This window comes from Mandrillus leucophaeus, unplaced genomic scaffold (assembly GCF_000951045.1).
Source record: "Mandrillus leucophaeus isolate KB7577 unplaced genomic scaffold, Mleu.le_1.0 Scaffold899, whole genome shotgun sequence".
Taxonomy (NCBI): Eukaryota; Metazoa; Chordata; class Mammalia; order Primates; family Cercopithecidae; genus Mandrillus; species Mandrillus leucophaeus.
The window spans coordinates 524209-539326 of record NW_012109796.1 but is presented as its reverse complement, the minus strand read 5'-3'; the positions used below and the strand labels follow the sequence as shown (position 1 = coordinate 539326).

General features: G+C 48.2%; 2 protein-coding genes across 3 annotated transcripts in view; one reads left to right on the top strand and one right to left on the bottom strand.

Moving 5' to 3' along the window:
* Window positions 1-1359, bottom strand: part of TTF1 (transcription termination factor, RNA polymerase I) — a gene marked incomplete at its 3' end in the record, with an annotated part of 32817 nt that extends 31458 nt beyond the window's left edge. Inside the window, exon 1 of the mRNA XM_011969551.1 lies at window positions 1304-1359. The remainder of the gene's footprint in view (window positions 1-1303) is intronic.
* A 3332-nt stretch (window positions 1360-4691) lies between these two features.
* Window positions 4692-15118, top strand: part of LOC105531594 (chromosome unknown open reading frame, human C9orf171) — a 200872-nt gene continuing 190445 nt past the window's right edge. Inside the window, exon 1 of one of the 2 annotated variants that reach the window (XM_011969550.1) lies at window positions 4692-5113. In XM_011969550.1, the coding sequence (XP_011824940.1) occupies window positions 4919-5113 (195 nt within the window). In that variant the 5' untranslated portion in view covers window positions 4692-4918. The remainder of the gene's footprint in view (window positions 5114-15118) is intronic. The other variant, XM_011969549.1, reaches the window with a different exon arrangement.

Genomic DNA, 15118 nt, shown 5'->3' with positions numbered 1-15118 from the left:
CAGGATGGTCTCGATCTCCTGACCTCGTGATCCGCCCGTCTCGGCCTCCCAAAGTGCTGGGATTACAGGCTTGAGCCACCGCGCCCGGCCATAATCTTTGTATTTTTAGTAGAGACGGGGTTTTGCCATGTTGGCCAGTCTGGTCTTGAACTCCTGACCTCAGGTGACCCATCTGCCTCGGCCTCCCAAAGTGTCAGAATTACAGGCGTAAGCTACAGCGCCCAGCCTTGATTTCTTTATATAACATTTCCCCTTCCATCAGTTCCTTTCCTTCTTTTTTGTAAATACTTCCTCTGGTCTCTGGAGCCTAGTACAACTTTCTAAATATATAGTCTCTCCCTGCTAAAAACTTTTTAGAGTTCCCCTGTTATTCTTAATATAAAGTCAAAATCCTCACAGACCTGCAAAGGTCTTCATTTCTTCATAATCTAGCCTAGAGATGGAGAGAGGTAGGTCCATGCCTACCTCTCTACCTCTCACTTCTCTCTAGGTTTCAGAAACCCTGCTTTTTTTCAGTTCCCACCACACTTCTGGCAGTTATAATATGATCGGCTTCTTGAGGGCTGGAATTTTGGCCACCTTGCTCCCAAATGGCTCCCCAGTGCTCCAAACATATTGAAAGAACGGATATGCATTTATCCCCCCTTACTCAAAACATACACTTCCCGCCCTGCAGATATGTGCTCAAACCTGGTCCCGGATTCTCTTACCGCCTTTGAGGTGCCAGAAAAACCCCGCTCCGCTCCCGGGTGGGCGCTCCAGGGCTGAGAGGGGAGGAACTAACCAGATGTGAATTCTCCATCTTCTCACTCCCAAAGACCCAAGCCTCGGCCAGGCGCGGTGGTTCACGCCTGTAATCCCAGCACTTTGGGAGGCTGAGGCGGGTTGATCACCTGAGGTCTGGAGTTCGAGACCTGCCTGGCCAACATGGTGAAACCCCATCTCTACTAAAAATACAAAAATTACCTAGGCGTGGTGGCGGGCGCCTATAATCCCAGCTACTTGGGAGGCTGAGGCAGGAGAATCGCTTGAAATCTGGAGGCGGAGGTTGCAGTGAGCCGAGATCGCGCCACCGCACTCCAGCCTGGGCGACAAGAGCAACACTCCATCTTTAAGAAAAGAAAAAAAAAAGACCTAAACCTCAGTTTCCCCAAGATAAGGCCTGGGGCGAAGACTGCGGCCTGGAGACCTCAGGCCAAAAGGCGCGTCACCCAGAAGACGGGGAAATCCACCACCCCACGCTGGGTTTTTACGCGCGCATTTTGAAATACAGAAAAAACTAACAAAGGCGCTTTCAACTTACCCTCCGAAAGCGCTGCCACCTTTCTCCCAACCCGGAAGTGCTGCTGATGAGGAAGCGGAAGTAGTAGTGCGTCGCCTTCCGGCCCCCTCGGCGTCACGCTGTCATGGTAACACGGCTGCCGCTAGGCAGTGGAAGCGCGCGCAGTTGTCTACCCGTTTTCCTTCCAGGTCCTTTAGAGGTCAGGTGGGGTAGAGCGTACTCCTAAAACGAAGAAAGTAGGACAGAATCCCCCTCCATTGACGTACTAATGCATGCGTGCATTCCATTTATTCCAGTTTTTGGTGAACTCCAGGAACAACTTGGGAAGACAGATGATAAATCAACTAAGATAATTTCAGATTATCTAGTAAGGAAAATAAAATAGGGTAACATGATGGAGAGTGACTAGGGGACAGTGGGTACTACTTTAGATGTAAGGGAGGGCTCACTGAGGAGTGACATTTGAGCTGAGTTTTTGGTGAACTCCAGGAACAACTTGGGAAGACAGATGACAAACAAAGCAACTAAGATAATTTCTGATTACCTTGTAAGGAAAATAAAATAGGGTAACATGATGGAGAGTGACTAGGGGACAGTGAGTGCTACTTTAGATGTAAGGGAGGGCTCACTGAGGAGAGACATTTGAGCTGAGTTCTAAATGAAAAGGGCAGGCAAAAAATCTAGACAGAAGAGTGTTCCAGACTGGAAGGGAATGGAAAAGTCCTGAACTTGGTTGCTGGAGGACCTGGGAGAAGACCAGAGCAGCTGGAGCACAGAGTGAATTCACAGAGTGAACCCACAGGGTGACAGGTCGCACACGCCCAGCCTAAGTGAATGCATGTGAATGCAGGGGAGAGGGTAGGAGATGAAGTCAGAGGTCTGCAGGTGCAGAGTCTGATGGATGTTAAGCTTGGACGAAGTCTCAGAAGGTTAGAGCTGGCAGGAGTTTGGAGATCTATCCCAGTCTTCCCATTTCAACAGAGTCCTGAAAAGACCTAGCTAAAAGGGCAGCTTTAACCTGGTTATCAATTCAAGGCCATTATATTTACCAACCAAACGTTTAACCGTTTTGGATAGGGAACATATACGATACAGGCAACAAGTTTTCTCACTTAATCCTTCTAGGTATCTATGAGGTATTATTAGCCCCACCTTGTGGATAAGAAACCTGGGTTTACAGTAACTTGTCAAAGGTGACTTAAATGGGCCAGCCAGAAATCAGACCTATGCTCTTTCTACTACTCCACTATCTTGCCCCTCACTGTTCCACCTGACTTCTATGTGATCTGCCAAGTGTCTTTGATTTAAAAATGCACAACCTATGCTTCCGTGAAAGTCTGGAAGGGAAGCAGGTTGGAGAAACAATGAACCTATATATGCTGCTCTGGGATGTGGATGTGCAGTTGGAGCTCTGTCCGGAGAAGTCTGTAAATGTGGTGGTGTCCACTGTTGATACGTAAGGCCTTGAAGTCCAGGTTCGTCATTGGTGTCACGTGTTCTGTGGTGAGCCCACTTACCCAGAGCCTTGTGGTGCTAGTGATGCATGAATGAACCCACAAAAGGCTGGCACTAGAGGAGAGATTAGAGATCATACAGGTTAGTGGTTTCCAATCCTCCTCCAACTGCACCAATCACTTGGGAAGCTTTTTTGTTTTGTTTTGTTTTAAATGCAGATTCTCAACTTTGCAATGGATTTTATAATAAACACTATTGTATCACATTAAAATCTTCGAACATGATAATGACATTGTAGTTATACATGGGAATGTCCTTGCTACCTGATGAAGTACCTAGGGTTAAATATGGTGTTGACAGATACTTTTTCAGGTGATTTTGTAACGTGTGTATGTGCATACTCACACACTCACAGAGAGAGAGCAAGAAAATGTGGCCAGTGCTGGGGATGGATGAATCTGTTAGTCCAAACTACACCATTTTGTAAGCCCCCTGCCATTCCACAGACCTTGGTTAAAGTGAAACATTCCACGGGGGTTCAGGCGGTGAGAAACAGCATGCCTCTTATCATATTCTGCTGGGAGAAAGTGCCAGGAACATCACATTCCACCAGAACAAGGGCCAAACTGCCTCCTCATGGGAATACCTTATCAACATCTTCCCAGGCAGTAGGCTATTCCCCCCGGGGCCCCTCCCTGCCCAGGCCTATAATTTCCCCAGCTTGTAAGCAGCGGTGGGCACTGGCATTAAGCTGGTCTCCCACCTCTGTAGGTCTTATGCTGGACATAAAGCCTGCGTTTGCTGTAGAGCCACCACTCTCTCTTTCTTTAACCCTCCCCTTCCCTTCAAAATCTAACAGAATCTAGGTGAAGCCTATATGTATTTTCATTGTATTCTTCTTTTGACTTTCAACTTTTCTATAGGTTTGAACTTTTTCACAAAGTTGGGGGTGGGTGGTTAAGGGGTTTTTTAAAAATGCAGCATCTGTCCTGGTGAGGTGGCTCATGTCATTATCAGAGCAAGACTCTGTCTCTTAAAAAAAGAAAAATAAAAAAAAGAGAGCCTCAGGTGACGTTTCCAGATATTCTGATTCAGTGAGTCCTGTGAATCTTCGTTTTTCTTTTTTTGGCACACGTTCTCATTCTGTCATCTAGACTAGAATGTAGTTGCCCAAACACGGCTCATTGTAGTCTCAACCTCCTCCAGCGATCCTCCTGCCTCAGCCTCCCCATAACTGGGACCACAGGTGTGTGCCACTACACCTGGCTAATTTTTTAAATTTTTGGTAGGGATGAGACCTCACCATGTTGTCCAGGCTGGTCTCAAACTCCTGGCCTCAGGCCATCCTCCCTCCTAGGCTTCCCAAAGCAATGGGATTACATGGGTGAGCCACCGAGCCCAGCCCAAATCTGTATTTTTCAATTTCCCTTCATTCTGTTGCTTAAATTTGGGAACCATTGGTCTAATCCAACTCTAGACTTTCCTTGTCACCCATCTCACAGGACCAAAAAAAAAAAAAAAAAAAAGCCCATTGGATCCAACGAGTCCTCCCAGTGGGTCAGCCTCAGCATCAGGCTTGGAATGCCTTTCGTGCTCTCTCTGGGGTGTGTGTGCGGCGCAAGGAGTAGAGGTGGGGAGGGTTTGTGAGTGGAATGGGGGTGAGCAGAGGATGGAGTCTTTGACTTGAAAGACTAGTGTAAATGACCCTCTAAGAGCCACGCCGCTTTGAACGCAACCCACTGGAGATTCTCGGTTCTTCTGTATCGATTCAGGAAAACTCCAAACAAGTCCACACTGGTAGCCACCAAGAGTTTCTTGAAAGAAAAGTACAAGCCGAGCCGGGCTCTGTTGGCGTCCCGTCGCCATGGAGACGGGCCGTTGCATTCGTCCTCCAGGGGTGGTCTTGGTTTTCTTTCCTCTCCCAGTCCGCAGCGCGGGGCCCAGGAGACACCCTGAGGACCCGGCGGGGCTTCTTCAGGGCTCCGGAGCTCTTTGCAATGAGGAGCCGCGCGAGGGGGGCGCGCCTGGCTCCAGAGGGGTCCTGGCATCTGAGTTTCCCCCCTAGGATCCCGGTGGTGCGGCCCGGGTCGCCCGGCAGGCGCCTCGGAGCTCCCAGCTGGCCTGGACTTGGGGAAGCGCGCCCAACCCAGCCCGCGGGCCGACTCCCCGGCGACCCCAAGGATGCCAGAGGGCAGGAACGCCGGCCTGGACCCCACGCGATGGAGGAAGCAGCAGCAGCCTGTGCGCCGCACGGTCAGCCAGGTCTGCCCGCCCCCGCGGCGGCCCCTGACCGTGGCGGACATCCGTCCCGGCATGGAGAACGAGCGGCTGGGGGTCGTGCGGGACTCCATGTTTCAGAACCCGCTCATCGTCAAGGTGAGCACCCCACGCCCACCGCGCTTTCGCAGTCGCCGGCTCCGAGCACCCACGCCGCCGGGGGTCCCCACCCGCCGCACCCTGGCCCCTCGGCCCGGGGTCCGAGCGCAGCGTGGGAACCTCCAGCTCTGGTCCAGACAGGCTGGAACCCCCGTGCAGGTCGCGTCGCCTCTCTGAGCCTCGGTTTCCCCATCCTCACAGTGGGATGATAATGGCACCACTAAAGGGACTCATTGGGAAGACTGAATAAGGGTAATTTCTGCGGGACCCCGGGACAGAGCCTGACATGGGGTAAGCCTGCAATGGGGGCTGCTGTGGTTTCCCACAGAGTGAACCCCACAGGGTGAGAGGTCGCACACGCCCAGCCTAAGTCCTGGCTGCCAGAACTCCTAGGGTAAAGGCCGCCTCTCCCGTTCCCCTGCACGCCTGGGTTACGTCTATGCAGCGGGGGCTCCGTGTCTGTCCTGGAAGCATCACGTCGAATATTCATTTCCGTCCAGTCATACTTATTTCTAACCCAAATTACAACTCTAAGAGAAAAAAAGCACAGTCTTTGGCCTAGGAGGCTCCGCAGACAAGAATGAGGGAGCTGCGATTTCGGGCTAGATCACATTGCGCTTCCCTCCTCCCCACCTTTAGCCTCGCTTCCCGCTGATGGGAAACCAACACTGCTGTGGCGGCCACACCTTCCCGGGGGCTACGGGAGAAGTCAGGCTGAGGCTTGGGGGTCGGGTAGCAAGCCTCGGGGCGAATTTATCTTGCGCCGCTGGAGGGCAGTGCGCCTTTAAAAATGCGCTCCGCGTCCCAGGTGCGGGAGTGGAAGGCGCAGGTGGTAACCGTGGATTCAGCAACAATTATTTGTGTGACCGCCAGGCGCTGAGTAGAGCCCAGAGGTGGTGGTGGCGATTTGTTTTTGTTTTGGGGAAAAGGGAACCCGTGCTAGAATTAACTGAGTTAATTGGCTCCTGGCAAAACATTGACTCCCTCCTCTTGCCTTCCCTAAACTCGGTCCTGCAGAGGAGGAAGGATACTGCCCAGGTGCAGGCTGCACCTGGGCGAGGCTGACTTACCGTGCTCGTGCCTTTCCATCGAATAGGCCCCTTGGGCCCCTCAAAGTGGAACAAGGTCCTTCACTTACTTCTAGATGAGAAGAGCCACTCTCAGTGGACACGCAGGACAGGCAGGTGGGGCTCACTATTCTTGTATCAAGGAGAGAATCACGCCCGCCACCTCTGACTACCTACGTTAAGGTTAGGTCGTTGCTTTTGTTCAAGTAGTTAGTAGGGAGCCAACTTCTTCCTACTGAAGTGTAGAGTGAGGGCATATGGAGTTATTCTCCATGGTGAGTTAGCATGTGATGCCCACGCTGAGCGATATGTACGTACACACACGTACATGCATATGCATTTCCGTATGCACCCATATACATACTGTTTACATCTATCATGTATACATGCATGCGTATAATATGCATGTACATATGTGTAAAATGTATGTACATATGTGTAAATTTCCCCCTTCTTTTCCTTTTTCCTTTTGCTTCCCCCGGCCCACCCAGCTTTATCGAGGACAGCATTTGGCCTCTGGATGGCACTAGCTGAACAGCTTCCAGGACCGATTCAATCCCTGATTTCTGAACCCAAGCTTAGGGTTGGAAAATGTACAGGAGATGACTCACCCACGACTGGGGTTCTGTCTTCAGGGCACGAGATGCAGAGCGGGTCTGCCCTGGCCCCTGGTGACCATGCTGGAGCAGCAGGGACCCACTTCCAGGCTCCCGCTCCCTGAAGATGGAGCCTGGGGTTCTCTTCTTCCATCAGGGGCCGCCAGGGGGCAGCCTTTACCTCTGGCTTTCCTTAGTGGGTTCTTCAGGGTCTGTAAGGTACTTTCTGGAGCAGTTAAGATGACATCCACTTTTCGGTATTTACCATGTCATATAATATTAGAATATCTTATAACTGTAGAGGTCAAAACCTGACCTAAATAGAAGTTGGCAGAGAAATTGACCACAAAGGGAAGCTTGACCGTTACCTTTTCCAGACCCCTTTTGCAAATGAGCACACTGAGGCCACCTCTGTTTTGTTTGTTTTTTGTTTTTGTTTTTATTTTGCTGAAGGTTTTGGCAGAGCTTGGGTTTGCAGCTTCGTTGGCTAACTCCCATCCCAGCATTATTTTTACCACTCCAAACAGCTTCCTATATTATTATTTTTTTAATTATGAAACAACTTTGGTGTTTTTGACTTTAAAGAAAAAGGGAAAATGGAAAATATGTGAGGTTGTGGAGCTTTAAGATTTTTTTCTTTGCATGTTATGGAAATTTCTATTGAGCTCGGCTTGTGGATTTCTTCATTGTGGCGTGTCAGTTTCACAACCACAGATTTTCAGATCCCCGTGGTAGCCTGTGCCTCCCTGCTATGTATGGTAGAGGTTGGGAGTGCACTCTGCCTTGGTGTCTTTAGGAGGGTCATTAGAACTAAAGTATATTTTGGTTTTGTCTAAGTCTGAACCTGAAGGTGTGCATCTATATTGGAAGACTATAGCACCTTAGAAATAGGCATTTATTCTACCGTATTGGGGGGTTGTTTCTTGGGTTGCTTTCTCCAATGAATAGGAACAGCATTTTTTTTTCATTTAAAATGTAGAAACACTGACTGAACAAACTCAACAGTGTTATTTCACATCCATAAAATTTACCAGGATGTATACACATCAGTTATTCAAGAACACGTTGGCCGGACGCGGTGGCTCAAGCCTGTAATCCCAGCACTTTGGGAGGCCGAGTTGGGTGGATCACAAGGTCAGGAGATCAAGATCATCCTGGTGAACACGGTGAAACCCCGTCTCTACTAAAAAATACAAAAAACTAGCCGGGCGAGGTGGAGGGCACCTGTAGTCCCAGCTACTTGGGAGGCTGAGGCAGGAGAATGTCGTAAAAACCCGGGAGGCGGAGCTTGCAGTGAGCTGAGATCCAGCCACTGCACTCCACCCTGGGCAACAGAGCGAGACTCCGTCTCAAAAAAAAAACAAAAAAAAAGAACATGTCTGCAAAATGCCACTGTAACCAAATGAAAAGTGAAAAACTGAAACATCCAAGCAGGTATTTTATCTACAAATGCTCAACAATCATTTGCCTCATTTAAAACCAAGTCAACTGGTTATTTCATAGGAGTGATTGAATCAAGTCAGTGTTTTACGTGGCCACAAAAGATGTAAATATTTTCCATTAGAAAGGGTTTCGACTCTAGTGTAGACAGTGATGTGCAGTTAGCCAGTTTTCCTTCAAATGTGACTCTGGGAAGAATAAAATTAAATAGAGAAAGAACCAAGCTTCTCCCTGCTTGGTTCTCATTTCTCCAGAATTCTGTGACTCCACACAGAATCCTGCTACAATAGCCTTCAAGACTCCTTCACAAAACCTGTCAGGGTTGCACCTTTCTTGCCATCGGAACTCAGCTGATAACCTGTCAATACAATTATAGGGAGAGACTGCTTGGTTTGCTCCCCTGACAGCCTTGGATCTTCTGTCGCCCTGGAGAGGCTGCCTATGTACAGGGGTGGAATTTATGGAATCGAGCACCCTTAGAAAGTGCAAATGATCCTGGCACCTGATTTTTTCATAATTTATTACTGACTTTGTTTTTCTGTGGGATTTTATGTAACCAATAAGAAGTGCAGGCATTTGTAAAATAGAGTCATAGAATATAGACACAGCATTTGGGGCTAGAGGGAATCTTACAGACATCTAGTCCACCTTCTTTTTTGAGAAGCTCAAGGCCCAGTGAGGGGAACAGACCCATCTGAGGTGCTATCCTCACCTGGTGGCAGAAGTGGGATGAGACTCAGGTCTCCTGGCTTCCAGCCCCACGTTCTTTTGGCCACAACATACGATTAATTAACCAAAGACAGTCCAGGTTGGTAACATCCTGTACAGCAGGCAGTCAAACAGTGTTCACAGGTGAACCAGATTCCAATATCATTTCATTCAGTGTTCCTTCCAAAGTGAGCTCTACTGATTTCTTAGGACTTGTTGACAGCCAAGAAATATTTGTTGAAGGTTTACCAAGTGCCCAGTGCCACCCTAAGCTTTCCTGGGGGCATAGAAAGAAGTTTAGAATTCAGTGTTGCTGAGTTTCACAGGAGTCAACCATTTACTATTTAGCTGGGGAGATGGGATACATACACACGTTTATAAATGTTCAGATAGAGATGAACGCAAAGAGGCAGGCAGCTTAGCACAGCACCTGCCGTAAGGAAAGCTCTTGGGAAATGTTAGCTCTTATTCACACACACAAACACACACACACACACACACACACACACGAGGCATGTATGCACAAATAAGACAGGCATTGTGATGTGTCTCCACCCCCATAGTTTGCAAGTGAACTACACTGCCCAGAGAGTTCAGATTTGTGGGAAGGGAGCTCTGGGCAGGTCTCAGGAACCTGGAAGCAGACCTTGAAAAGTGAAAAAGCAGAGCTGGGAAAGTCATTCAGCTCAATTCCGCCCTCCTCAGCTCCTAAATGCTTGTAGGTTTTCACCCCAACTTGAGTCCTAGTTTACAAGACCCAGTGCTGCTGCTGGGATCATTATCATTATCATCACGAGGAAGCGTTTATTTAGAGCCAGTGTGTTCAAATTGGATGCTCTACAAAATTAGGCAACCACACCATGCCCACTAATAGCTTAACATCTCTAATAAATATTGATGCCGGCGAACATAAAGGCAGGGAGAGAGACCAGCACAAAGAAGGCAGACAAAAGCACAGTTGTACAAATATCCCAGCGTGGGTCAGTATTTTTATGACATTTGAGTACAATCTGAAAATGTGACATGCAGCTTTATTGTTGAAGAGAATATACCCCTGATTGCTCCAATCCTTTTACATTCAATTACAATGTAATAGGAGAAAATAAAACCTTAGGAAGGGATTAAAAAATGAGCTGCCCATTCTAACGGCCCCATCTTGGAGGGCCAGTGGATCGGTTTCATTTTTCTAGAGAGTGCTGTGGGTTGATCCATCCTTGCAACTCTCTCCCACTTGGCCCTTTTTTCTTCTTTTTAAACCAAAGCCTCCCGCTTCCGGGTGCCCGGTTACATCCTTCAGTGAGTCGGGCTGAGGCAGGAAACTAACTCCCCTGCCCAGCCCCTTGGCCATTTCAGAAAGCCGAGCTTCCCCCTTCCCCAGCTTGTCACCACCCTGGGGCAGCCGCTGCCCTGCCGGAGGAGCGCGCTGTCCTCTTTGTCCCTCTGAAGAAGGTGTGCTTTGGCTTTGAAGCATTAATTAAGCGTAGACCTCAGCCCCAAGCACTTGGGTTCCTCCTGTTGAACTCAGCACCTCCTGATTACGTGGCTCTCAGAACACTGCGGTGGCGTGGCGGGAAGGCCATTCCTCCAGAATAATTCTGAGACTGGAGTGAACTTATCAGAGGTCCCTTCTCACACCTTCCAGAGCGTTCCGGGCTCAAGTGTTGCTCACTGTATAATCCTGCCTGCTTGTTCCTTATCTTGAAAGACAAAGTTTTCTTCATTTACAAATGACCCTGTGTATGAAATTTCAAACCCCATTTTCTATTGCAGTGGTTTGCACACTGCTCTGTGGTCTTCAGGAGCACTGGAGGTCTCGTAAAATGTCTGATTCAAACAGCCTTTTAAGAAAATGCATCTTTATATTTAAAGTTTAATAAAAACATCAATACAATTAAATGTATTTTATATCAAATGCTAACAATGGAGACCAACAACATGTTAGCTATGCCTGAAGTTTGCTAGCTTTGGGGTGTTAGTTCTGTGTGTGTGTGTGTGTGTGTGTGTATGTGTGTCATGAATGTAAATGTGTCACAGACAATGAACATTGTAACCAGGCATAGGATTTTGGGCTGAGCGAATCCCTTCGAGTAGGACAGTGTGCAGAGGGCTTTGCGGTGGTCCCTGAGACCTGGGCTGTGTTAAACCTTAGACCCATCTGCTGGGCTCTCACTCCTGCCTCAAGAATCTCAGGTTGGTTGGGCAAAAACGAGGGAAGGCACACAGTCACACTCATCCAGTGCCTGGTTGATTTTGGCATGTGCCGTAACTGTTGAGTGCTTCTCATCTGATCTTTTGTATTCTTTTTTTTTTTTATTTTTGAGACAAAGTTTTGCTCTCATTGCCCAGGCCGGAGTGCAGTGGCCTGATCTCGGCTCACCACAACCTCTGCCTCCCCAGTTCAAGGGATTCTGCTGCCTCAGCCTCCCTAGTAGCTGGGATTACAGGCATGCGCCACCACGCCAGGCTAATTTTGTATTTTTTTTTTAGTAGAGACGGGGTTTCTCCATGTTGGTCAGGCTGGTCTCGAACTCCCAACCTCAGGTGATCCACCCACCTCAGTGCTGGGATTATAGGTGTGAACCACCACGCCCGGCCAGGCTGGAGTGCAGTGGTGCAGTCTCACTCACTGCAGCCTCCACCTCCTGGGTTCAAGTGATTCTCCTGCCTCAGCCACCCGAGTAGCTGGGATTATAGGCATATACCACCACGCCCAGCTAATTTTTGTATTTTTAGTAGAGACGGGGTTTCACCATGTTGGCCAGGCTGGTCTTGAACTCCTGACCTCAAGTGATCTGCCCGCTTTGGCCTCCCAAAGTGCTGGGATTACAGGCGTGAGCCACTGCGCCCGGCTGATCTTTTGTATTAGTTTTTTTAAAATGCCAGCATTTGTTGGTCATTGGTAATGATTCAACTTTAAATAAAATTGTCCTTGGAATCTTCTTTCAAGCTCCTGCATCAGTATGTGAAGACCACAGTATAAATGAGGAGGGCTGTTAAAATGATTCCAGACTGCAACTTTTGTTTTCTTTCTTTCCTTTTTTTTTTTTTTTTTGAGACAGAGTCTCGCTCTATCGCCCAGGCAGGAGTGCAGTGGCGCAATCTTGGCTCACTGCAACCTCTGCCTCCCGGTTCAAGCAATTCTCTTGCCTCAGCCTTCCGAGTAGCTGGGATTTCAGGCTCCTGCCACCACGCCCAGCTAATTTTTGAACTTTTAGTAGAAACGGGGTTTCACCATGTTGGCCGGGCTGTTCTCGAACCCCTGACCTCATGATCCACCCACCTTGGCCTCCCAAATTGCTGGGATTACAGGCATGAGCCACCACGCCTGGCCACAGCTTTTGTTTTCACGCAACCACAAAAGATATCGAAGTAGGTTGGTTGCCCAGGCAGATAGAAAATTGCAGCTACTTCAGCAGAGAGGAAGGCCAGCAGTGTGGTATAGATGCCAGGTTGGAGCCAGCAGATCCTGGAGTGAGTTCTGTCTCAGCCACTTACTGGCTCTGTCACCCCACCCACGAGACTACTTACCCTTTAAGCCTCAGTTTCCCCTGCTTTAAAATGTAATGGTAATAGCACCCTAGCATGGGAGAGTTTTGAGGATTCAATGAGACAATGCAGGCAGGGTCTGCCCCAGGAAAGAGCTTAGTAAGTGAGCATTTTGTTATTTTCCTTTATCCTTAGTCCAAATATTTATGTTTCTCAAAGCTACCTTATTGTTCTCAGCAATTGAAGTCAACGTTAAATGTCTGAACTTATAAAGAAATGGAGAATGAGACAAATCCGCCTAAGTGCTTACAGTTTTTCCCCCTTTCTGTTCTCACTGAAAAATACTGTCACCCGGCCGGGCGCGGTGGCTCATGCCTGTAATCCCAGCACTTTGGGAGGCTGAGACGGGCGCATCACGAGGTCAGGAGATCGAGACCATCCTGGCTAACACGGTGAAACCCCATCTCTACTAAAAATACAAAAAAAATTAGCCAGGCTTGGTGGCGGGCGCCTGTAGTCCCAGCTACTCGGGAGGCTGAGGCAGGAGAATGGCGGGAACCCGGGAGGCGGAGCTTGCAGTGAGCTGAGATCGCGCCACCGCACTCCAGCGTGGGCGACAGAGCGAGACACCGTCTCAAAAAACACACACACACACACAAAAAAACAAAATACTGAATACTGTCACCCACCTCATCTTGTGTTACCTGTGGCCATGTACCCTGGCAGATGGGTGTGCCCTAGTTGCCAGTGATGAGTGCCGAGCTTACCCCTTGAGGATTCTTGGGGAAGTGGCTTAATTTCTCAGCCTGGGTTTCCTGATTTGGAGAGTTTGGGTACTAAGACCTACCCTACCTACATCTCAAGGTTGTAACGTGGTTGGATTCAAATGAGATACTATATGATGGAAGAGATTATGGCGAAGTGGAATGAGGTCAGGAGTTCTTAATTGAGGGGGGCAGTTTTGCTCCCCAGGAAACATTGGGCCATGTCTGGAGACGTTTTTGGTTATTACATCTGGGGAGGGGGTGCTAGTGGCATCTGGTGGGCAGAGGACAGAGATGCTGCTCAGCATCCTGCTATACACAGGACAGTGTCCCCCACCCCAAAACGAGGAATCCTCTGGCCCCAAATGTCAATAGCGCCAAGGCCGAGAAGCCCTGAACCAGGAGACATAAAGGAGACGTGGGAACTCTGTTATCCTTCACCCATGGTTCATGGTCTCTTGAAACCTAATGCAAAGACTCTAGCAATGAGCTGGTTTGGTTTTAATTGCTTCTCTACCCATTGTTTGCTTCCGATTGTCTTCCTCCCATACATTTTATGGCTATTTAAAATCCCCCCTCTTTGAATCCGTTTCCTTTCCCTGAGCAACGTAGCCTACATGAGTTTGCTAGCTTTTGTCTGAGACTTGTCAATCTCTAGACTCACCCATGTTGTCCTTTAAAAAAATAAAAAGCATTTCCAGCAATCCATACAGTGTGGCTCAATAATTCATTAGATAAACTAATTAGCAAAGGAACTGATTTGTTGAGTAATCACTGACCAGTAGACAAGCTTTGTTTCCTCGGTGCACCAACTTCTAAGGGTTTTATTTGGTTTGGTTTTGTTTTCCTCAGCATGAACTAATCTAAGATTTAAAACAAAATTGATGTAGTACACCAGAAATTAAGCTCACAGTGGTCCAGGGCCCCATCACAGACTCTGTGCTCTCATTGTGGCACTAAATACAGCATTTCGGGGAAGCAAATAAATATGCTTTATAAAGAAAACAGCTGTATTTTTCCACCCAATCATTTAAAGGCACATCAGGGTTCGGGCAAGAAACTGACAGACATGGGTCAATGAACAGAAAGGTCAACATGAGTAGCACACAGGAGGGAGAATGGCCACCAAAAGGATTGTGGAAAACCCATAATGAGCCAAAAAGAGGGATTTTTGATCTTTTATATGAACCAAACAATACATATTTGGGAGACCAGTGAACTCAGAAGCATGCAAGATAAATTTCTTTGTGTGGATCGAAATCTTTTGTGTTTGTCCAGAAGAAGGAAAGTGGAGGCTCAGAACTCTTTGATTTCAAGGTATGTATGGCATTAGTGAGAGGCCACACCGCTGCCAGGTGGCTGGCTGTTTGTAACCAATAGCACAGTGTCTAAGCGGTGCCATGGCATCAGAGAAGCAGCCCTAGCGAGCCAAAGCTCGGATGCCACAGCCTCCCACAAAGATGGGGCACCCAAAAAGGCAACGAGAGAGGTGATCTTTCGGCCACAGCATTTCTGTTGAGGGAATTAGAAAATCTACTGGCAGCTTTATTAGTTAATTTTACTGGACAATAGTGAATTTGGCCGTGTCACCACGTTAAAATGCCATCATAATATTCCCATTATGTAGAACTGCATTTGTATTTTCCACCTGCTTCCCAGGAGATCTTTAAGAACCAAGATATTGGCTTTTTTTTTTCTTTGTATGCATTGAAGACTGCTAATGAACCCATCAGCCAATGAGCAAATATTTATTGAACACCTACAATGTGCAAGGGACCGGAGGAAACACAAGAGGTTGAAGACTTTGTTTCCAAGAAGTTGTAGCCTGATCAGAGAGAACCAGACTTTGCACACTAAAATCCATAAGTTATTAAAAGTGGGTGGCTGGGCCGGGCGCGGTGGCTCAAGCCTGTAGTCCCAGCACTTTGGGAGGCCGAGACGGGC